Raw genomic sequence first — 23,254 nt, 5'->3', positions numbered from 1 at the left:
GCTCCCCCGCTCCTGCTCACCGCGCCGCCGGGCTCGGCCTCGGTCAGGGCGACCCGCTAGCCAGGCTGGGGGTTCTGCCTTCCGGCCGTGACCAGCCGCTCTCTGGGGACCTGCTGAGCCTGGCAGCTGCGGTCTGAGGAGGTGAAAGCTCAGGCGGGCATGCTTGTTCCCTTGGCGTTGCCAGGGTTGCAGGAATGTCAGTGGAGAATCTCTGCGAACGGTCAAAATGGAAATCGGAAAACAACAACGTGGGAGCTGGAGTGATACTTAAAAGCGCAGGTTCTCAGCATTTGCATGGGTGAAGATAGATGCTGCCTTTTTGTCAAGATGGTACCTCTCGTGTACTCATTCTGCTACTTAAAAGAATTAAGCAAGTCTGCAAGAGGATTTGTGGTTATTGACTTTCAGTTCTCTAATTTGCTTTCATCCCTGTATTAATTAGAATGAATATATTTACATTTAGCTTCCGGTAGAGTGAAGTTATGTTAACTAATTGACTGTGAGGCTGATGAGAAAACAGGATCATCAACTGATGGCAGCTGCTAGGAGTGAGAAATAGCTCCGTGAGTAGCCACTTTGTGGAAAGATGAGAATCTGACACAGAATCCATTTATCAACAATTACAGGATCTGTTAGCTACACAGGTTTCACTTCTTTTTGTTAAAACACGTACATTTTTGGATTTAACAATTGCTTGCAGGATCTGTAACTGTAAATAGCTGTTATTCATTCTCAGGTATTACTGTGTCTTGGTAAAATTGGGGTTTAAGAGAATGAGGAGTAAGGTTAGTGTACATGTTTGGCATAAGCTTTATGATCATATAGAAGACAAACCAATCTTTTTACATTTTGTCTATTTTTGACTGAACAATTTACATGTGTGTGTTAAAATAGACATAAAGTAAGTATGCATGGTAAAGTATATAATTTGGCTTTGCTATACATGTGTGTGATTTCCTACACACATTTTCCTGGCAGAAGATGCATTTGGCATTTTTTGGCAGAATCTGTCTTTATTTCCCTTAAACTGTTCTTGGTAGTGGAATTCATTGTTGCTGATAACCTTGCTAAAAATCTACTGTAACTGTGCCAGCAGTTGTCATTGAACAACCCCAAAATGCAAATTGAATAATAATCTAAATAAAAATAGTCAAATCTGAAACATTAATTTCCTTTTCCCTGTAATGCATCACCATGCCAAGGATGGGACTTAAAAATATGTCTCATTCTCTGTCATTTCAGTTGGACGCATTGTCTTTGAATTATTTGCTGATGTTGTACCTAAAACTGCTGAAAATTTCCGTGCGTTATGTACGGGAGAGAAAGGAACGGGGCCTACCACTGGAAAACCCCTCCATTACAAAGGATGCCCTTTCCACAGAAGTAAGTTCTATTCAGAAATCCTCTCTTTTCCTGTTGGTAACGGAAGTCCTCCATTAACAGTATTCGAAATAATGTTAAATAATATTTTGGAGCACTTGTTTAAGAAATAGCTTGACTGAAAGTAAGGTTTTGGCTTTTTGATTATCCTAATGACAAGATGTTCTTACCATGCATTGAAAATAGTAAAATATAAATGCACTAGTAAGTCAGTAATGGTATAACTAGTCTGGTGTGAGTTGTGAGTAGGTTGAAATGGATTTCAGGTAAAGGATTAAATATCAACTGAAAAGGAGTACTTAGGGAACACTTGATAAATAAAGGGTGGGGTTTGATTTTATTTAGGTGTGGGTGCTGGTGACAGGGATTGCTTGTCATCTCCAAATTGTTTTTATTTCATGCCTTTCCTGCCTTGCTGATGTATCTTATAATTATTTTCTTTTACAGTTATAAAGCAATTTATGGTCCAGGGTGGAGATTTCTCAAACCAAAATGGCACTGGTGGAGAAAGTATATATGGTGAAAAATTTGAGGATGAAAACTTTCATTATAAGGTACTCCATTGAAAATACTAGTTGTGTTCAGTTTTTGAAATTTTAGTGATTTTTGTTTTTCTTGAAACTCAATTAGCACTCTTTAGTCCAAGGTTCATGAATTTTTAAGCAGTCAAACGAATGCAGAAAAAAAGCCCCAACTAGTTTCTCCTCAAAGTCTGTGTTGAGCACAGAACAAATACATGTATGAATACATGCAAAATGAGGTCAACCTCGCTGAACAAAGTCAAGCATAGTTCAGTTTTTCTTTCTAATTGCACCATCAGAATTCATTTGAAACAATATTTGAGTTCTCACCAAAGTAAGAGAGTGGCATATTTTGTCACTCTGAGGCATACACAGTATGTTAGCATTAAGTGGATTTTATGCCTTTTTATCATATACTAGTAACATTTATGAGATTAGATGTGAGAAATACCTGTTATAAGAAGTAGGGAATCCATGGTAGATTGCAGAATTAATCCAAAGGATAAAATTTTCCCCACTACAGTTATTTTCAATGGTACGAGAAGTAAAAGGTTGTTTACAAATGCCTTATTTTCACCCAAAATGTTGGAAAAAATGTGCTGTGAACAAAGCAAGTTTTTGAATATGCAAAGGCCTCGATTTGAGGATGTCTTTTCTAAGAGATGCTGTCTTCGATGGCAAAAATTCCTACTCCTTCCATTACTTATTCCCACTCCTGTATCAGAGCTTGCTATTTCATTACTAGCAACTGTTAGTGTAGTCCCACAAGCAGTTTTGTCAGCCCAGCTGCGTGAAGAGAGGCGGGAGCTGTGCTGCAAGAGTAGGAAATTCTGAAACAGCCTTCGTCCTCAAAATCAGCATCTAGTGATACCAGCAAGACTGCAAGTGCATGGGCTTTACACCACAAGTACAATTTTAGATCAGCAGTTTTCTCACGGTGTATCCTGTATCTTTTCTTGTTTCTTTTGCAAAGTCATAGCCTTCAAACTGTCCATTATCATTCTTCAGGCTTCTCTTTGTTATCAAAATCAAATGCATTTGATGCCTCCAGAGTCTGTCTTTTGACATAAATTGACTTTTGAAAAAATCTTTCTTAAGCGTTTTAGCATTTTAAGCATTTAAAAATGGCTATTCCAGAAAGGGAAGAAGAATGCTTTTTGCCATGCTGTGCAGCAGGTGTGTGCACCTTAAGCCTACAATTTAAACAGTGTTTGAAGATCTTCAAATCTAAGTACTACCTGTACACTGTGACTTACATTTTTTGGCTAGCAGACTTAGCTGTTCTGGAGAAAAATCGCAACCATAATAATTGTTTCTGAGTGCTCATCTGTATTCTCAGCTGTACATAAAGGGCTGCATGGCTGGCAGAAAATCCCATGTGCTTGAACTATGAGTAATCACATCTTGAACCTGGATAGGAGTACTACTTGGAAGCAACAAACCCAGCATGTTTTACAAGTACCCCTTGCAACAGCCAAGACACCCGGAGCTGTAGGTGTAACAGTTCTCAGCACTGGCATTAACTGTCTTCATATATCTAATTATGTGATAGCATATGAATGACTCCTCAATAATACTGACTGAAAAACTTACAGGCATCGTTGACCCATGGCTGAAACAAAGCCGTGACTACAATTGTGTTTGCCTCCAAACAGTATTGTAGGAAAAGAAAATATGGTAATACTATACTAATCAGGAGTCAAAGTCCATTACCAGGTTTGGAGCAATAGCTGGAAACGTAGCCCAAACATTCATCATAGATTTAATGATGTTATTAAATGATGTTGTGAGAGATGTTCTCTGAAGTCTGACACCTGCTATGGTGATCTCTCTCCCCTTTTCCCCACAATATCAAGTTTCTTAGGAATACCACAGTTTGCATGCTTCAGTATATATGTGTGGTATAACATGTTGATTTACGTTAAACATAGTTCCTTGCACTTAATAACAGATCAGCCTAGGGAGAATAACATCTTAATGACTGTGTTATGCCAGTTTAACGAGACAATCACAAGACATATGAAAAGTACATTTTTGCAGTACAAGTGAAAATGTAATAATCTCTGTGGTGGTGCATGGTAGTTCTTATTTCAAAGAAGGAAAAAGTACTTGCAGGAAACAAGATAAACAATATTTTCTCGTGTTGGGCTGTTTAATAAATCTTTGTTAGTTTGTGGCCTGGGAGCATAAGCCAAAATAATTAGGTGGTTAAAAATCCCAACAGAATAAAAACTATCTCTCTAGGAAAGTGAAGGAGTTAACCTTCTCCCCCCCTCCCCCCTTAAAATAATAAAGACCACAGTCCCATAAACCCCACAGTTCTACGACATACTTTGTGTGAGCAGCCCTTATAAAATTAACAATACATACCCATCTTCACAGTGTAACATTAAAGTTGGTTTAAGTGATGTTTAGCTTTGTTTCTTGAGGCCAGTGGTCTAGTGTAATCCAGGGAGGAACTTCACATGTCTCTCAGGTGATCTGTCCAAACTTGGCAGCGCTGCAGGGATTGAGTGTACCAGAAGCAGGCAGATGTTACAGCATCAAGTCACACAGGCAGCTCTGCTTGCTAGACTGTTGTGTGGCAAGTAAAGGTGCAGAGCTGGGTATTTGCCCTCTTCAGTCATGATTGGTAAAATTAGTTGCTAACTATATGTAACTGGTTTACCAAGTTGCCATTATGGCTGTCCTTGCTGTATATATTAACTGCCTTACAGGATCTTCTGTGTGGTTTTATGATAGATCTTTTATATGTTGTGATTTTCTTTTCCCCAATGCAGCATGATAAACCAGGGCTGCTGAGCATGGCAAATGCAGGACCTGGTACTAATGGCTCTCAGTTCTTCATTACAACGGTGCCTACTTCTCACCTGGATAAGAAACATGTGGTGTTTGGCCAAGTGATCAAAGGAATGGGTGTAGTTAAGATACTGGAAAATGTTGAAGTGAAAGGAGAAACTCCTGCTAAGGTAAGCAAAGTCCAGAGCACCTACAGGTGATGTTTATTCTTCCATTATATGATGTATATTCATTTCTTCTAAATGCTTGGTGTAATGTTTAGAACTGTTAAATCTTAGCTAGTTATTCTTATGAACAGTTAATTTCCATTTTACTGTCCTTGTTAAGAGGCTTTTGTTCTTTCACTGTAAATTTCCCCTGCACAGAAAAATTATTTCTTGTTCAACACAGCTGTGAGGGTGGAAGCCTTTACCAGGGTGAAGGTAGAAATGCACAGCCAGAAGTCTAGGACGGGTGGTGGAATTAAAAGGTGGAATTCACAACCCTACCTAAGGGATATGAAATTCTTCTTGTATTTCTGAAAAAGCAGTTGGTGTGTAGGTCAGCTCAGTTTGTGGTTTGAAAAATTAGTACCTCTGTAACTTTAAAAGACTTGGTAGGTTAAGAAAGAACTGTCTTCTCTAATGCAGTAGAACTTCCATGTCTTGTGTTTTGCTGCAGCTCAGCCTTACGCCAGTTCCTCTTTCAGCCTCTCTGTGGAGCGTGGGTATGGTGTTCATGGAATGCTGCTCCTCTGAACGCAGTGCTTTCTGTGACAAAAGCCTTCTGAAATCTGAAGAGAGACTGTTTACTGGGGAATGTGGGGATAGGACAAGGAGGAATGGCTTCAAACTGAAAGAGAGGAGATTCAGATTAGATATTAGGAAGAAGTTCTGTACTGTGAGGATGATGAGGCACTGGCATAGGTTGCCTGGAGAAGTTGTGGCTGCACCATCCCTGGCAGTGTTCAAGGCCAGGCTGGATGGTGCGTGGAGCAACAAGTTCTAGTGGAAGGTGTCTCTGCCCATGGCAGGGGGTTGGAACTCAATGATCTTTATAAGGTTCCTTCCAACCTAAACCATTCTGTGATGAGGATAGACTAATGAAGTGATGGGTTTCTGAAATCAGTGCACCCAAATAACAGATGAAAAAGCATTTTTACTGAATTTGAAAGAGCACTCATCAGTTGTAGCTTTTTTTTGGGGGGGAAACTGTCTTAATAACTAATACTGCTGTTTACACTTTATTTTTTCAGTTGTGCGTCATTGCAGAATGTGGAGAGCTAAAGGCAGGAGATGACTGGGGAGTTGTGCCCCAGGATGGATCTGGAGATGCTCATCCAGATTTTCCTGAAGATTCAGATATGGACTTGAAAGATGTAAGTATTTTAACTTTAAGGTATTTTACAGAATGTAAAACTGGTAGGTAATCCGAGTTACATGGTGTCTGTGATGATGTTCCCTAAGCCTTTTTTCTTAAGAATCAATCAAGGTCCTGATTAAATGGTGATACTCAGTTTTAGGAAAGAGAATGCTGTGGGAGCGGATTGCTCTCTCCTTTTTTCTAGTACTAATTGCAGCTGATTTTTCCCCACTAACTTAAACAACAATTATTTAACAGTTACTACACTTACTTTTTTTTTTTTCTGTCCTTCATTTCTTTCTACTCGTTTGTGCTGTAGTGACAAATTGCAATTACTGGAACTCCATCCTGCAGATGACTAAATGTTGTACTCGCACACTTTTTCTGTGCAACTTTTAAAATATCCATCATTAAAAAGGTTTTGTTTAACTTACTAGAAACAGTAAAAGATCAACTTTTTAAAAAGATTTTCACTTCATCAGAGCTAGTCATTTTCAGTTCCCAGTAGTTGTCTGCTGCTCAGATTGTTCAAACTGAAGGAAGACCTGATGGTGAGAGTTAGGGAGCAGACTGGTAAAAGCATCTCTTCTGCAGGTTTTTACTTTATCATGAAGTGAAACAAACTCTAAATCAGTGAATTGCGAGAGGGGCAGAAAAAGGAGGCTGCACATGTAGATTCCAAATAGAGAACTGAAAATAGAATAGTAAACAAACATTACAGCTAGAAACCAAGACACTCCTTATATCTGGCCATTGAGAACCACTTCAGCTTGTGAAATTGTTTTTGGATAGCATTTGCTGTAGTTCAGAACTGAACTTGGCAGGTGCCTGCCTTCTTTAATTTTAAACTAGTTCATATAAACTAATTACAGAAACCATGGTGACATTGGTCTCATGCTGTAATCAGGTTTTTTTAAGGTCACTAATTCTAGTAGAGTAGAAGTGTAAATTGATAGCATTACAAATGGCAATATATACATTTGGCAGAGCTTAAGACAGCTGTGGTATATATAGACAGCAGTAATTATAAACTTTCATTGCCCCTGGAAAAGTAACCTAACACTGGGAGTGTTACCATTCTGGAAATAGAAACAATGGATTTGATAAAGACGCGCAGTTGTTCTTTTTCTCCTTTCACAGGTATTTAAGTGTTTTGATAGAAGAATTGTGTTGATAAAACCTCTAGTTTGAGTGCATGCAGAGTTCAGGGGACTCTTACCAGTCTGAGAATCAGAAGACAAGTTTTTTCTGGGGAATAAGGCATTCTTGGTTGAATACTTTGGTTGTTAACATGTCTTCTTTTACATGAGTAACGGTCAACACCTTTATATATAGCTCTCTGTGGGTAGCAGCATCTAGGGGAAGGAGTTGAACTGCTATGTTGTTTCTGGTGTTTTCTCACCCTTGTAGAAAACCCATTAGGAATTTCATCTTTCAGACTATTGTGTTACATAAAGTAGAGAATTTTATGGGAGTGGTTTGAAGTTAGTCTTCGTCTACAATCGGAATGTTTTTATTCTGAGATTTTATAATCTTTGAAAGAGGAAGGACTTGGGTTAAACATTAAGTTATTCAAGACTTCTTTCATAAGTACATTCATACTTTATATTTTCCATCTATTTTATTAGGTTGACAAGATTGTGGCCATAGCAGAAGACATAAAGAATATAGGAAATACTTTCTTCAAATCGCAAAATTGGGCATTGGCAGCTAAAAAGTATAGTAAAAGTTTACGGTAAGGCTATCATCATTCAATCAGGTAGTTCTGGTAACCCAAATTAATACTGCTACCAAGCAATGATATATGCATTTCAAAAGTGCCTGTTGCTGTGCTCTTTTCTTTCTAAACAAAGAGCCTTCTGAATCTGGAAAAGATCTAGTTGATTTTTAGCTACTTATTCAAGCAAGTCTTGCTATAGGTAAGAGCTATAGGCAGGAAGTATTGTTTAGAACTGACTAAATGCTCCTTTTTTAATAGTCTTGCTGTGCGGGTGCATAACTGGGAAGAAAAGCACAACAGTAGACAGAGGAGTTAATGGATAGGAAAGGAGGGAGATGATACTTTCTCTGTGATTTCTGAAAAACAGTAGGTTTAGCAAATAGGTCAGTTCGAGTACCCCCTAATGTGGCCCTTATTGCCAGTATTTTTTCTGAGGCTTCGTACCACCAACCTGATTCCATGTATACTTCAAACCTGCCTTCAAAATAGTGGTCTTTCTGCTTTTGTTTCCATACTGCTCCTTTCCTTTTTTTCATGCTTTTTGCTTCATGTATATGAGCTTCTCCTATATATATATTTTTTTTTTAAGTTATACTGACCTTTATCCCTACCTTCTCAGTGATCACTGGTTAACTAGTAGTAACAATAATGAAAGAAAAAGAATTCAGGCATTTTTAATGCCTCAGATGAGTTTTTAACGGACTGGGATTCAAACAAATAATGTCTTTCTGAGCCATAAAAGTGTACCTTTTAATTACAGATACTAACGCAAGATGCAGTGTTTCCCCCTGCCCTCAAAAACCTCCTCACAGACTAACAGAAAACCCAAACTAAATAGGATAATCTATGTAAACCTTTCAGAAATCACACAGAAAAGAGGCTGGAATGGATCTTTAAGGCTTTGTGTGTTTCATCTATCTGTCCATTTCCTCTCCCCATTCTTAGGTCAGTATCAGGTATAACTATGCCATCCCTTACAATTGCTTTCTTGCTTACTCTTAAGCACATCCAGTGAAGGCTCTTCCAGTTTGAGTAGACAGCTTCTTTTTGCTGCCTATTTGTCCCTGTGGATTGAAGGGATACTAACTTTTCTAGGCTGAACAGATCTCATCATTTCAGCTCTTCTTTACAGGTCATACTTTCGTGGACATGCCCTGTTGTTTTATCTTAAAATCTAATACTTCGCATAGGATAGCGTATGTTAGCTGGCACTTCACGTGGCACTCCACCAGAACTGATAGAATAGCTCTTGGCAAGGTATCTCCCATGTCTTAAGTACAACTCACCCAGCAAACCATCCTGGCAGTGGTGGTGGTGTCTTTTTACCAACAGTAACCATTGTAACTTTCTTTTCTTTTTCTTTTCCTACTGGTGCTTAAACATCATTTCTTAAAAATTTATATGTAAGAATTGACACTTTTTTTTTAAAAAAAAAAACCAAACAACGCACAACAGATTACTTCGTATTGCCTTTCATGTTTGGTGTGATTTATAAATATTAGAGATACTTGTTTTGAACATAACTCTCCTTAGCTTTTGACCCTTTTCTCTCTCTGCTGGTTCTCATCTTTTTAAGTATTGCTTATTTCTGTGGTCCAAACTTGCATACAAACCATGAAACACTCATAGGGCATGCAAAAATAGAACTTACATAGGCACTGATCTGCAAAGACAGCATTAATCATGGCATGCTCAAAATGTGAACGTATGCAACTCAACATAAAAAACTGACAGCATTAGCACATCGCAAGTCAAGAAGAACAAGATATAGTTTGCCTGCCAGTTTTCCTATGAAACAGAGATGATCTAAATGATGTGGCTCAGTCCTGAACTAGTGTCAGTTTTGAAGTTCAGGAAAAAAGTCATGAAGCCAGTGAAAAGAAGGTAGAGTTATTAATGCTCACAAACCACCTTCCTTTCCAAGGTAAAGTTAACTTCTGATTTTAGCCAATTCCTACACCAATTAAAACATTACTGAGAGAGCTGAAGAAGAGATGAAGCTTCCCATGAACATGGAAGGTGCAGTGGTGGTGTTGACTTTTTGCCACTAATGAGGAACATGTTTTTTGAGAATAAACAGTCACTAAGAGAAATCCTAATGGTTTCATGCCATCTAAATAGTGCATTTGTCTAAGAAAAAGAACGCTGTTAGTACAGTGGAGGACTAGGAATTACAGGAAAACGTTCGCCACCAGAGAGTTAATCTTTTTTGTCAGGTCTTATATATTTAGTTTAATAGATACTTGTAATAGTGGAATTGAAGCTGCTTTAAAAATACCACTTTGGATAGGCCAGTTAGCACGTACCTGTAAAAAGATGGCTAAATGTGGAACAAAATGTAAGTTGCAACACTAACACTTGTGCTTTGTAAATCTCTTTTTCTGCAGGTATGTAGAAGCTTCTGAAGCAGTGGCAGAGGAGGCAGACAAACCAAAGCTAAAAACTGTTGCTCTGACCTGTGTTCTAAACATTGGCGCTTGTAAACTAAAACTGTCTGATTGGCAGGGAGCCATTGAAAGTTGTTCAGAGGTAAATTTAATGTTTAGTATTTTGATGAACAGTTGGCCTAGATAGAAAATGGAGACTGAAACTGCAAAGCTTTTTTAAAGAGTCTTCTCACAAGCTTTATGATTTGGAAGTAAACAGTAGAAGGCTGATTGTGAAGTTACTAACTTTCCAGTGCATGGCTTTTAAAAAAGATCTTGAAATGGAAAATGGCTCATTAGAGTCAAACAAAAGAGGGGTGTTGCTTTACTGCCAGAAAAAATGCACACTGTCACTGTCAGTTTGGTTTGCAGAGCTGATTTTTATATTACAAAGTTAAACTGTCTTCAGTGAAAGAGGAATACTTTTCTCTGGAAGACTAGCATGAGCAAAACATTTTACTTGCTTTTAGATTGATGGTCTTGTACCTTATTCTAACTACAGCCCTTTTCAGGTAGGCTTAGTAGAATGAAATCAGTGAATAGGAGGAAAGAAGGAAATAGTAAATATGGAAACATTGAAAAATAATAGAACAAAGGGGGCTGGAAAAAGGAACGGTGACATAGACATACTGACAGAATTTAATACATGTGAAGAAACTTTAGATAATTCAGTAAAACTCCGAAATGTAGAAAGAACTGATTAAAGAATGTGCTTATCTGTTAGCAGAGGATCCTGAGCAGAATCTTGCAAGGCTTCATGCTGAAAGCAGGAGTCTCGGCCCTTCTGTTAGTGAGGGTCTGCAGAGAGCTGGCTTGCTTTCTAGCCTGCTGATGGTGTCACCACATGGAAAACTTTCATAAACCTATATTTAGAACGGACAAATGGGGAACGAGGAAAGAAAAAACCCAACAACGGTGTAGTGTTAATATCTGTCATCTAGAAAATCATAAAAATTGAAACAGCATTTGTTACAGATGGGAATTATTAGCCACAATATGTGCCATTGTGGAAAAAAATCCTCACACTTCATTTTTTTTTTTTTAAGATTACAGAACTGTTACATAAAGGCAACTCCATTGCTGCAGTAGACTTCTGTAAGGTACTTAGCTTATGTCTGGTAACAAGTCTTAGTCTCGTAACAAGTGTTAAACGGTGTATCAGAATTTTAATCAGAACATCAGTTTCCTAAGGTTAACTAGGAGAGTTCAAAGCAATTGTTAATGAGACATCATACGCTTTTCACTTCTGTGATTTCCTAAGGCCCAAAGCGATGTAAATTAACAATCTGTAATACATGTGTTATTTGGTGTAAATAAGGAATTGCAAATGGCTGAACCTGTTCAAACCAACCTCACTTTAAAATAGCTGTAAGCACAATGGGTGAGCTAAAACCAAGGAATGCTACCTATGTGTACACAATACAGACACCTCATTTCCTAATTCTTGACACAGAAGAGGCTCCAGGCTTTACTAGAGAGATCGGGAGGATTGCCCAGAGTAATACTGTCTTTTTATTAACAGTCAGTACTGAAGTGATGTAAAAATGGATGCATCATCCAGTGTCTGTAATTCTTAATTACTGATTTAAAGTTAGTAAGTAAGTGTAATCAATGAAGCTATACATTAATGCAAATGGATTTCCTCTCTATTCTTTAAAATAGTAAAAAGACATACTGTAGAACTACCCGCAATAAGAAAGAAGAATGTGATCTTCGCAAGCAAGAAAAGGAAACAGCTAGCCAAATTCACTGGGGTTCTCAAAAAAAATAAGTAATCACAAATAGTGGAACAACTTCTTTGCCCAGCCACCATTTCCTGTTTTGATATTGCCTTATTAGAACTGGCATATACACATTAGTGAAACTGTTCAGCTCAAAAAAAAGACATAATGACTGGAACTTGGCAAGGTTCGTGAAGCATGAGATGGATTGCTTGGATGCCTACAGTGAAAAAAGCTTTACAGGAAATCTGTGTATTTTATTTATGACACCATTTGAGGGGTTTTTTTTTGGTGTGAAGGAAGGAGCTGCAATACAGACTTGTACTGTTAGACTCAAGGTTAGGATAATTTGAACTGCAGTAACAACTTTGTCTTAGCAGATACATATATATATATATGTACACATACATACACACACAGAGGTTCTATTTTATCCTCATGTATGCTTGCCCTTCACAAAAAAACATTTCTGGTGCAGTGGTATTAAAACTGATTAGCTGGCTATTCAGTGCGCTACATTACAGCATTCCTTTTTACACAGTTACTGTTTTGACAGCTTACCCTCAAACCAACTGGAGATACTGTCTGCTGGTGTGAACTGTGCCATTTGTGGAGATGGGAGGCTGTGAATTATATGAAATGTTAACGTGACAATTTTATTAAATTTACAGGCTCTTAAAATAGATCCAGCAAATACTAAAGCTCTCTACAGACGGGCTCAAGGATGGCAGGGAATAAAAGATCTCGATCAGGCATTGGTAATGATCATAATATTTAATAGAATTTTTTTCTTGGCTAGGTCGGGCTTCATCAGAACATTAATTTATATTTCTCTTTTATTGAAGGCTGATCTTAAAAAGGCTCATGAAATTTCCCCTGAAGACAAAGGTAAAATAAAGCTGTTTCTTTATGAATACCTTACTTTTAAGAATGTAACAAAGTAACCAGTGTAGTATTTTGTAGGAAGTCATACCAGCGTGATGCCCAAAATGCTGGCTTCTAACACCTTAAACACTGACAGAGCCCACTGAGGTGTTCTCACCTGGTTTTATACAGCAGTGATGCTTCTGTTGCACTGGGAAACCTGCTCATGTAGGTCAGCTTCAACCACCTCCCTGCCTCACAGGGGTCTTACTAACTTAATTTCCTGGTCTAATTGTGCAAGATTTTTAGCACATAAATTCTGTGCTGGCACCAGTACTGTGCTTGCCACATCCTCCTCTACCTGCTTACCTTACCTTAGGGACAAGGGGTTTTGGTGCTAGTGTATCTGACCTAATTGAAGATTAAATGCAGTTCTGTTAAATGAAATAAAATGGGCAAGTTGCAGCAGTGTCACCTCGTCTTGACATATTAGGAGACATAATGTAAAGAGATTACCATAACTGTATCATGGATTTTCTTCCTAAGCAGCTATCCAGACGGAAACACTCAAAATCAAACAGAAGATAAAAGCCCAGAAGGAGAAAGAGAAGGCAGCTTATGCTAAAATGTTTGCTTGATATTTTTTTCCTAAACTTCTAAATCTATGCACTAACTCATGCAAAAGGATAAATGGAGCTGCTTTTTTCATTTGCCCTGTGCTGCAGTTTTCAGTGTTTACAACTCAGAAGTCTAATAATAAAGACAAACTGTTCAAAGGTGAAGTGGTTTTTATTTTTAAGCTGTAATAACTTGTGTTTTGCCACTCAGGTGTGTTTCTATGTGTAAATCAGTAGTGGTTGTGTTTTTGCAGCTTAACAATGCTTCCTAAGAAGCGTGGTTTCACACCAAGACAATTTAGGCAGTTCCTGTTAGGATTTTTATTAGAGGAGGCTATGATGTCTTTTAAGGAATAAAAACACTACATACAATGAAGGTGCGAGTATTACACTTGTTTTTTTTAAGCACTTTACAGGTTGTATTGCAGATGGGCTCCGTATTACCATCAGCGGAAAAAAAAAGTCAACTGTAAATTTGATGTAAGATGTGTAACACTTTACATGGGTGTAGAAAGTTGTCACTGCTTTTTTCCTCCCCCCTGTACTGCAAGGTAGGATTACATATAGTAAATCACTCCAGCCAGAGAGAGAAAATACTTTTTTCAAGAATACCGTACTAAATTCTTCCACCATACCCACAATTCTGGATATAGCCTCTGTTAATCACTGAACTTCAGCAATAAATCCAAGATCCAAAGTTCCTGTGTCAGTCCTGAGAAGAACTTTCTTCTGCCTGCCACACAACTCCTGTAAAGAAGTACTATTTAAATAAGGCTAAGGGTTTGACCAGAAGGCACCAACTTTCCATTTAATGCAATGGTTGTATCTAGAATTCAGAACAGCACATTAGCCTCAAACTCTAACACATTCAAGTCAGTGCTGTACTTTTAATTACACTGCAGCATAAAATACTCCCAACTTATTTGTTGGTGATCAGAAGTCACTGAATAGATTTCCTGTCAGTTTACATTCCATTATAAGCTGGTCCTCCTCCACCTTCAGGCACTACCCAGTTAATGTTCTGACTTGGGTCCTTAATATCACAGGTTTTGCAGTGGACACAGTTCTGAGCATTTATCTGCAGTCTTGATCCTTCTCCTGTTTCCAGGGGAATGTACTCATAAACTCCTGTGAAGAGCAAGAGAAAGCTGTCACTTCACTGAACAGTTTTCCCCCTGCACGTATGCTCTACTAACCAGCAAGTGCAAAGAGGGAAGTATATTACTAGTGTGATTCAACTGTCGTCTTCTGTCTTTCCTAATTATTTCATCACGAAAGTACTGTTCACATATTTTAAGACCTGCACTTGAACCCTCTTCTAGGAGGAGGATTTAGGTAGAATGCATGAAGTAAGTCATAGGCCAGGTGGACTCTTCCTGAAGTATTCGGTCTTTCACCTTGCAAAACCAGCTCACACACACACACACACACATTTTTATTACCCACCTGCTGGACAAAATCTTTGTTCCGGTCCATCAAATACAGCCAGATTCCTGCTTACAGGGATGCTGTCATCTTTCAGAGTTAAATGAGCAGGCTGGTCATGTTCATGGTTTGTTCCACTTAAAGCCACAGATGACAGGAGATCAAAACTGATTTTTCCATCAGGCTTTGGGTATTCAATAGGCGTGCACTCTTTGGCTGGCTTGAGCTGAGCAAAATCTGGTCCTAAATATATTTTAAATATGTAAGTTTTCAGTAATTCTATACTGAATTTGCAGTTACTCAAGAAAATCTAATTATTTCAATTAAACTGTATTCACTAAACCAACTTAATGTAATTAAGCTATTTTAACTTACCTTGTCATCAGAATGAAGTATTTCATACAAGGTAGCCTTTTTCATGAGACAAAAAACTGTGCTAAGTAGGACAGTGTTCTGATGTCTTCATTTACATTATATACTACGTAATGTGACAAAGTCTGCTTCAATGACTTACCATCTATTTCTTTTCTACACTCATCACTTCACCAGATGTGCTCTAGCTTCGACTGAGTCCAGAAAAGACTGACATAAACATTTAGTACCTTCTTTCAGGAGATAATGAAATTACCTGGATGTTTTAATGTCCATGGTTCCATTCCTCGCAGCAGCCAGTAGAATATACCGGTGTAAATCATTCCTCCATACACACCAAGTATGCTATGGCAGGATGGTCGGATGTTTCTAACCGAATACAGTTCCTTCCAGACCCAGGACTTTTTCAGGTTCTCTTCATATTCTTGCACATGAAGTCCTAAGGCAGTACATTATTGGTTAGGTACCTATAGTACATGAAGACTATTCCTGAAGTAAAAAAAATGGCTGTATAAAGACAACTGTTAGCAATAAAGGCAGCAAAATGAGGATTTCAGAATAGGAAGCTAGGAATATACTACACACCATATTTCAGCCTCTTGAAGAGATGTGTTTTGTTGGCAGTTATCAGCAGGTATCTACTGCTCCTTTGTAGCCTTTATGAAATGACCCACCAGCAGCATTAAATTGCCTCAGACCTCAGTAAAATATAACTGGCCAGGTGGCTACATTGCATCTTTGTGGGAGAACATCTGTTCCCTCATAGAATCCAAGAATTGACCAGGAGAGTTTACCTGGGTTCCAAGAGCCAGGTTTGTAGTTTTAAAATTGTCAAGTTTAAAAGTTTCTTCTTTACAACTTATGCAACCACAAACATTCTGATTTCGGTAACTATGACTACAGCCAGATGGATGATGCCAGTGCTAGAGAACATTCCCTCTGTAATCAGCAAGTTAATGAGATGTATTTGTCCACAAACTTGATTTAAACTCCTTGATTGTATTCTTTACATATACTAGACACTGCACACATGACACACAACACATTACTGCAGTGTAGTTAAACCCAAGTAATCGTCTTAGAAAAAAAACACTTTTCTTCAAATGAAAATATTCTGAGAGCTTCCCCTTCACCATTCTTCATTACTATTGTTCTATGTAGTAAGTTTTAAGCCTTGCCCGTACATGAAAATATGCTTCAGTCCATGTTTTCTGTTGCACATCAGGCTCTGAAGAACGCTCCTTATCCATGCACAGAGAAGAAAGTGGGCTCTAATATTCTGCTGCATGACCAAACTTCAGACAGCATATAAAACCTGTCCATAACCAAACAAAAGCAGCACACTACCCAGTAAGAGCATTTATTGCTTCAGAGGGTTTCTAAGTATTTTAACCTGTTACACTAGTTTTAGTTTCAATTGCTCAGCATACCCTCTGTGGCAATGTGTATTGCATATTATAGATGAACAAGAGCTCACTAGGACTGAATCCACCACTCCAAATAATAATCATGAGGCATCAGGCTACAGCGTCCATCTCCAGAATGACTGAAATTCTCACTGGTTTCTCTCGCTGTACAGCCTCTGTTAGCAGATTTAAGGGCTTAAATAAATGGCTGCAGTGTGGTCAGGATCAGGCCACTACTTCAATGTGCCTGCACTACATATAAAAGGAAATATACATAGTCTCACACAGAGAATACTATAAAAATAGAGACAGAAAAAGAGGACCAAAGGAAAAAGGTATCCTAGCAATGATGAAAAGCAAGTTTGTTACGTACTTCAGAATAACTAAACAGAACTTAATTTCCTTCTCTCTAAAATCATTCAACAGTATAAATAGTAAATAAACAGAAGATACATTTTCAAACCAGCACACCTTTTTCACAATTTATTTGCATTCCCAACTATTTTATTCAGACACATTTAGTTACTGCTAAGCTGTTGGTGACTCTAATTGAGCACAGGGTAATTACACGTCGAGGTACAAAAAATCTTACCTTTTGTCTTTGACTGGAGATTTTCATTGATTAATTGGTTAAAGATGGCTTCAGAAGCCAACATGCCGCTCTTCATTGCAGTATGTGTCCCTTTGATCTTAGGAACATTCATGAGTCCAGGACTGCAACCAATTAATACTCCACCTGGGAAGGTGAGTTTGGGTATTGACTGAAGAGGAAGCAGAAAGAAAAGGGCTTTCTTTGTTCATGGTTTTTAAAGAGAAAATAACCTTCTGGAAATTAAACTGGCATAAGGCTTGAGTGTCCTTCACACTTTTAGAGTTGTACGTGCACTTTCTAAAAACACACCAGAGTTACTCCACTTACCAAAAAATTTTGGCATAGTAAGCAAATAAGAACACAGACATTGTACTGGGGCTGAGTATAAAACAATGACAACATTTTCCTCATATCTTCTCTCTAGTTGCTTTATCTGCAACAAAACTATGGTAATGTCACCCACCGATACCATTTTCCTCCTTCAAGTTTAAATAAGGTCTTTTTTAAAGAGGTATTTGTGTTCCCATTTCCAACGCAGTAAGTTGCATGCATCTCCTCTCACAGCTTACCACTCAGTGCTTTTTACTACAAATCTTTCCTATGAAACTGCACAGTGCTCTCCTTGTTGTTCCCCTCCTCCCCACTTATTTTAGAAGTTGCTCAGCAGCCAAGAAATAGATATTTAGTGCAAAATCAGTGTCTTACCCCTGTTCTGTAAGAAACAATGTCATTGACTACAGTCAACTCACAAACCTAAGACAGCCAGATGATTTGTAAACATCAGGTCTATAGTATTAATATACCATGTTATATGCCTATGTTAGCTAAGGAATACCTCGGATATCAAGACAGTTATTCTCACCCTCATCCAATGAGATTAAGATTTTAGACAGGGAACAGCTTCAAAACACGGACTGACTGCAGAACTTTCAGCAGAATGCTGTGATCATATCCCAGGTCTGAAACTGCTGAAGTTATGAACATGGTCTTCTTCTGGAAGTCTACAGTACTCAGCAGCTTTTGTGAATCTAGCATCCTGCTTTTATTAAATTTGCTCAAAGAATTGATTGTTAATAGTTTGACCCCAAACACGTGGTTTTAATCAATGAAAAATGTCCAAATAATAAAGTATCCCTTTGAATTCAAGATAATCTGAAACAGACATTTTGTTTCTTCTGCTTGTTCAATTGTCATCTGTTTACTATTCACCCAGGGCTGGTTACTTCTGAATATTCTTATAGTAGTCACTAAGTAAAGTTTTACTACACAGCATTCCTATGCATTTTGGGCATTTTGTTCCATTAGAGACTTAGGTATTTGGTTTGTAGGAAATGTAATTTAGGCTGAAAATACAACTACAACTTAATCCTTTCAACCTCTTGGCAGCAAAGAGACAAAACAATGCTGGTTTGGAGGAGGGAGGAAAGGGAGATGCCTGTTCCCTGCAGCACCCTCACTGCCAGTGGACCAGGAACTCCCCATTCTGCTTCCCTTACTCAGCTCAGGGTGGGAAATCTGTAAGTGAGTCTAATGTTTGCCACTTGCATAGGTCATCAATATGAAGGTTTTCTTCCCGATACTTGTAATACACATTGCTCAACAGCAGCAACACTTCATTGTTTTCCACAAAACTCTTAAATCTTTTCAAAGGGTTTTTTTAAAATAGAGACAAAATTGAGATTGCGTGGTAATTTCTTAAAACTACGTGCTTGATTTTGCAATTTTAATAAACAGAAGAAATAAAAGCTACATAGAGGTAGCCTATTGAACTCTGTTCCTCCTTCCACATATCCCAAAAAACCAGCTACAGTATCAGCTAACTATCCAAGACCTTGTGCTCTCCCTGCCTCACACCAACTTAGCTTCACTGTATGTTAAAGACTAAAGAACATGGTCATAAGGTTACTTAGAGCAGACAAAACCAGCTTAGACTGATGGTGATTTTATACAGCTATATACACTTATACTTCCATTAGACATTTTTGTCGGCAACATGGACAGTGAGATTGAGGCACCCTCAGCAAGTTTGCCGACGACACCAAGCTGTGTGGCTCGGCTGATAAGCTGGAGGGAAGGGATGCCATCCAGAGGGACCTGGATGGACACGCTTGTGAGGTGGGCCGATGCCAGCCTCATGAAGTTTAACCAAGCCAAGTGCAAGGTCCTACACCTGGGTCAGCACAACCCCAGGCTCAGCTACAGGCTGGGCTGAGAAGAGATTTAGAGCAGTCCTGCGGAGAAGGACTTGGGGGTGGTGGTTGATGAGAAGCTTGACATGAGCTGGCCTCACGGTGCGCTTGCAGCCCAGAAACCAACCGTATCCTGGGCTGCATCAAAAGAAGTGTGACCAGCAGGTCAAAGGAGGTGATCCTGCCCCTCTACTCTGCTCTTGTGAGACCTCACTTGGAGTATTGTGTACAGTTTTGGTGTCCTCAACATAAGAAGGACATGGAGCTGTTGGAGCAAGTCCAGAGAAGGGCCGTGAGGATGATAAGAGGACTGGAGCACCTCCCTTGTGAAGACAGGCTGAGAAATTTGGGGCTGTTCAGCCTGGAGAAGGGAAGGCTGCGTGGAGACCTCATAGCAGCCTTCCAGTATCTGAAGGGGGCCTGCAAGGACTGTAGGCTGGAGAGGGACTCTTCATTAGGGACTGTAATCCTAGGCGCAGGGGTAATAGCTTCAAACTTAAACAGGGGAAATTTAGGTTAAATATAAGGAAGAAATTCTGTGGGTCGTGAGTCCCTGGCACAGGTTGCCCAGAGCAGCTGTGGCTGCCCCATCCCTGGCAGTGTTCAAGGCCAGGCTGGACAGGGGTTAGGAGTAACCTGGTCTAGTGAAAAGTGTCCCTGCCCACAGCAGGGAGGTTGGAACTAGACGATTTTAAGGTCCTTTCCAACCCAAACTATTCTATGATTCTGTGATTCTATTTAATGCAATATTGCCACCAAAATGAAAACTGGAGCTACTGAACAACTTACATAAGAAAATATTCCTGGACTCTAGTGATGCAAATGAGTCAGACTGCTACAATCAAAGCAACACATGCAAAAGGAGAGCTAATTTAAAATCTTCTTAAGTGATTCACCAATAAAGCTTTTTTTATTCTTTACTGAAAGCTTGTATTAAAAAAAGGCCATTTAAAGTATGACTTCATGATTAACTAGACAGTTTTATCTACAGGAAGCAAGATGGAAAAAAAGCTGAACAACCCCCCCCATGCTTTTGTATTAGGAACAGTGAAAGTAAGGGATATGTTGTTTTAAGTCCAGCAAATAAGATCACAGATTAGGCAGAGGCGCACAAGAGCTGTAGTCCTACTATGTCTAATTTAGCACAATGTCTGTAAGTGACTTAAAAACTACCATGTTCTTTCAGCCGTATGTTTTGAGTACTTTAAAGAGTATGCAACTGAAGTCACAATCTGGCTACTACTTCATGAAAGGAAGAAATTCAAGAATGATTATCTGTGATACAGAAACCAGTGCACGGGGTGAAAGGAGAAGCTCCTCTTACATGTAACTCTAGATTAAAACACCTTGGTATTTTGTGTCTTATCTGTGTTAATAATGGTCAGACAATGGTTTATGAAATAAGCTAGTAACACAGCCTTGTTACAAGGTGATATGACGTATTTCCACTTCATAATGGACCAAGTAACCAACCTGTAGATTGATTAAATGATCACATTTAATCAACAAGTTGCTTCATGAACCCACATGACTCAGTCCCAGGCATGCACACTAATAACAAAGGTTAACCCTACAAGACTGAGATAAGCGTTAACACTGCTGCTGAAATTCCACTTGTATTGCAAAAACTGCATGAAGTCACATTCATACTAAAGAAGAGGTTCAAAAAAGAAGAACAGTGTAGTTAGAGAGCAGAGTGGAAAGGCCCCAGACACAGGCTGCAAATCACAAATACTCAGGCTAGTTTTAAACTCCAAACCAAAAGGCACGTCTAGAAATGAATCTCGGAGTCCAGGACACACAGCATCTCCTGTGTTCCAAGATTCCCACATGAGAAGGTTGAAAGGACTTTAGCTATTAAATATAAAAGCAAAACTATTTCTTCTGCAAATTGTTCCAGCCCTTTCAACTGAACTTAAGCCCTGGTGAACACATGGAACTCGAGTTGCTTAGTCTGGAGAAAAGGAGGCTCAGGGAGAACCTTATTGCTCTCTACACCAACCTGAAAGGAGGATGGAGAGAGGAGGTGGTTGGTCTCTTCTCCCAAGTAACAAGTGACATGACAAGAGGAAATGGTCTCAAGTTGCCCCAGGAGAGGTTTAGACTGGATTTTAGGAAACATTTGTTCACTGCATGGGTTGTCAAGCATTGGAACAGGCTTCCCAGGGAAGTGGAATCACCATCCCTGGATGTATTGAAAAGACACGTAGATGTGGCACTTAGTGACGTGGTTCAGTGGTGGACTTGGCAGCGGTGGGTTAACGGTTGGACTGGATCATTTTAAGGGTCTTTTCCAACCTAAACAATTCTACGAATCTATATTTCATTTAGAAACAGAGTCAGAAGGTTTTTAGCATGACAGAGCCTAAATCTAGCAAATCTCAGCAGCCAGTATCCAGCAAGATAACAAGGCTTTTCTGTCCAGCAAAACTCTTGGCTTTATTCAGCTTTACTATAGTTCAGGTGTTTACCAACAGCATACAACCCAAATCTACAGCACAAAACCCACAGCTATAGGGAATTCGAAGTGGAAAAAAAAAAATCATGAAAAAGTTACCTGTAAACCACCTTCATTTAATGCTCTGGCACCATAGGCAATCCTTGTTCCACCCTCCAAAGTAGGCTGTACAGTAGGATGGTGCTTCCACCTCTGAAACTCCCTAAATGGATTCAAATAGGGATTTTGATAATCTAAACCAACCTTAAAAAAAGAGAAGTGTACAACATTAATGAAAACAAAGTACAAAATTTCAACAGAAGTTTGAAAAGAAAACAATTGCATATTACATCAACTCTTTGAATCTATTTTATACTAAATCAACCTCAGGATCTTTCTACTTAGAGAAACTAGTGCCAAAAATACATTCTATTAATAGCACAGGAGAAGCAAATCTGAGAATTTGCTACCACAAGATTGGTCTTTGCTCTACTGAAACTTGAAGCATGGAAAATATTTAATTGCATTGTAAACATCTTCCATCTGTCACTGAAATAAAACAGTGAAATTATATTAAGCATGGTTTAATGGGCAGGATAAGGGAGAAAACTAGTTTTAAATTTGTCTTTCAAAACCTCTTTGCCCTAGAAAAGCTGGAAGGGGAGGTGAACAATTCCTTCTAGATAGTTATGTCCTTGTGCTCACATTTAACCAGTTATCCACATCATTTAGCGGAGTCGATTATCATTTCCAATTAGGTGAGCTACTGTAAAAAGGACAGGGGATCAGTGATGAAAGCAGAAAATGAAGGAAAAAGTCTTTTGCCAACTGTCTGGATGCCTAGATTTTTATCTTACGTATGTGAGAATTTGCCCCAAGATATACTCTGCATTTCTGATCTTTAATATACTATTATAAGGACTCTTATGTTGCCTAGTTTTCTCTTTTGAGTTTTTTGGTTCCTGTAAGCTTTATTTGAGGCAAATAACAAAACATATCATGAGTCAGCAAGAAACAGTTGATTTCTGCCTTGATTTCTCTGTCAGCTGACTGCTTTTAGAGCACCGCTTGCAGTTATTTCCTTGCTAGATGAAAGGTAATGAACAATTTGCAAAATAATTGCAAGATAATCCTGCTAGAAGAATCAGTTCTGACTGACACAGGTATAAAATTCAAAGACAAAAAGTGCTTGTATGTTCACATCAAAGCTGATTTTCTCCTACGTGAACTGGAGATAATACGAACATTAATGATTACCATTCTCTAAGAATCAAAGCTCTCTACCCTTCTAAAAGCAAACGGAATTGAAGTGTCTACTGTCTGTACTTATTAATTTCAATACTAGAAATCTGAACAGAACCAGTATGAATGTCTGAGAAAAGTTAACATGTTTGTTTCAATGTTTCTTACAAAAGGGTTAGACAAAAATACAGTTTTCACACAC

At 38.7% G+C, this 23,254-nt stretch overlaps 2 protein-coding genes across 2 annotated transcripts in view; one reads left to right on the top strand and one right to left on the bottom strand.

Annotated features, from left to right (window-relative positions):
- The first annotated feature begins 226 nt into the window (after positions 1 to 226).
- Positions 227 to 13,554, top strand: PPID (peptidylprolyl isomerase D). Its single transcript, XM_010010840.1, has 10 exons — positions 227 to 248; positions 1,243 to 1,383; positions 1,828 to 1,934; positions 4,682 to 4,870; positions 5,935 to 6,057; positions 7,670 to 7,776; positions 10,149 to 10,290; positions 12,580 to 12,666; positions 12,754 to 12,796; positions 13,322 to 13,554. Exons 1-10 carry the CDS (start codon positions 227 to 229, stop codon positions 13,408 to 13,410), a joined length of 1,050 nt encoding a protein of 349 aa, XP_010009142.1. The 3' UTR covers positions 13,411 to 13,554.
- Positions 13,555 to 13,980: 426 nt separating this feature from the next.
- ETFDH (electron-transferring-flavoprotein dehydrogenase) overlaps positions 13,981 to 23,254 on the bottom strand; it is an 18,208-nt gene continuing 8,934 nt past the window's right edge. Inside the window, exons 8-12 of the mRNA XM_010010839.1 lie at positions 21,931 to 22,074; positions 17,185 to 17,353; positions 15,443 to 15,625; positions 14,836 to 15,057; positions 13,981 to 14,517 (exon numbers count right to left, since the gene is read on the bottom strand). Coding sequence (XP_010009141.1) covers positions 14,354 to 14,517; positions 14,836 to 15,057; positions 15,443 to 15,625; positions 17,185 to 17,353; positions 21,931 to 22,074 — 882 coding nt within the window. The 3' untranslated portion in view covers positions 13,981 to 14,353. The remainder of the gene's footprint in view (positions 14,518 to 14,835; positions 15,058 to 15,442; positions 15,626 to 17,184; positions 17,354 to 21,930; positions 22,075 to 23,254) is intronic.

This window comes from Nestor notabilis, unplaced genomic scaffold (assembly GCF_000696875.1).
Source record: "Nestor notabilis isolate BGI_N333 unplaced genomic scaffold, ASM69687v1 scaffold16183, whole genome shotgun sequence".
NCBI lineage: Eukaryota > Metazoa > Chordata > Aves > Psittaciformes > Psittacidae > Nestor > Nestor notabilis.
The sequence above is the reverse complement of the archived record's forward strand: the minus strand, read 5'-3'. Positions and strand labels throughout refer to the sequence as shown.

What these genes read in the sequence shown, in the direction of transcription:
- PPID (XM_010010840.1), top strand. Translation starts at nt 227, where the DNA reads ATGGAAATCGGAAAACAACAAC. An exon ending in CAGATATGGACTTGAAAGAT is followed by an intron (nt 6,058 to 7,669) that starts GTAAGTATTTTA and finishes CTATTTTATTAG; the next exon opens with GTTGACAAGATTGTGGCCAT. An exon ending in AAGTATAGTAAAAGTTTACG is followed by an intron (nt 7,777 to 10,148) that starts GTAAGGCTATCA and finishes CTTTTTCTGCAG; the next exon opens with GTATGTAGAAGCTTCTGAAG.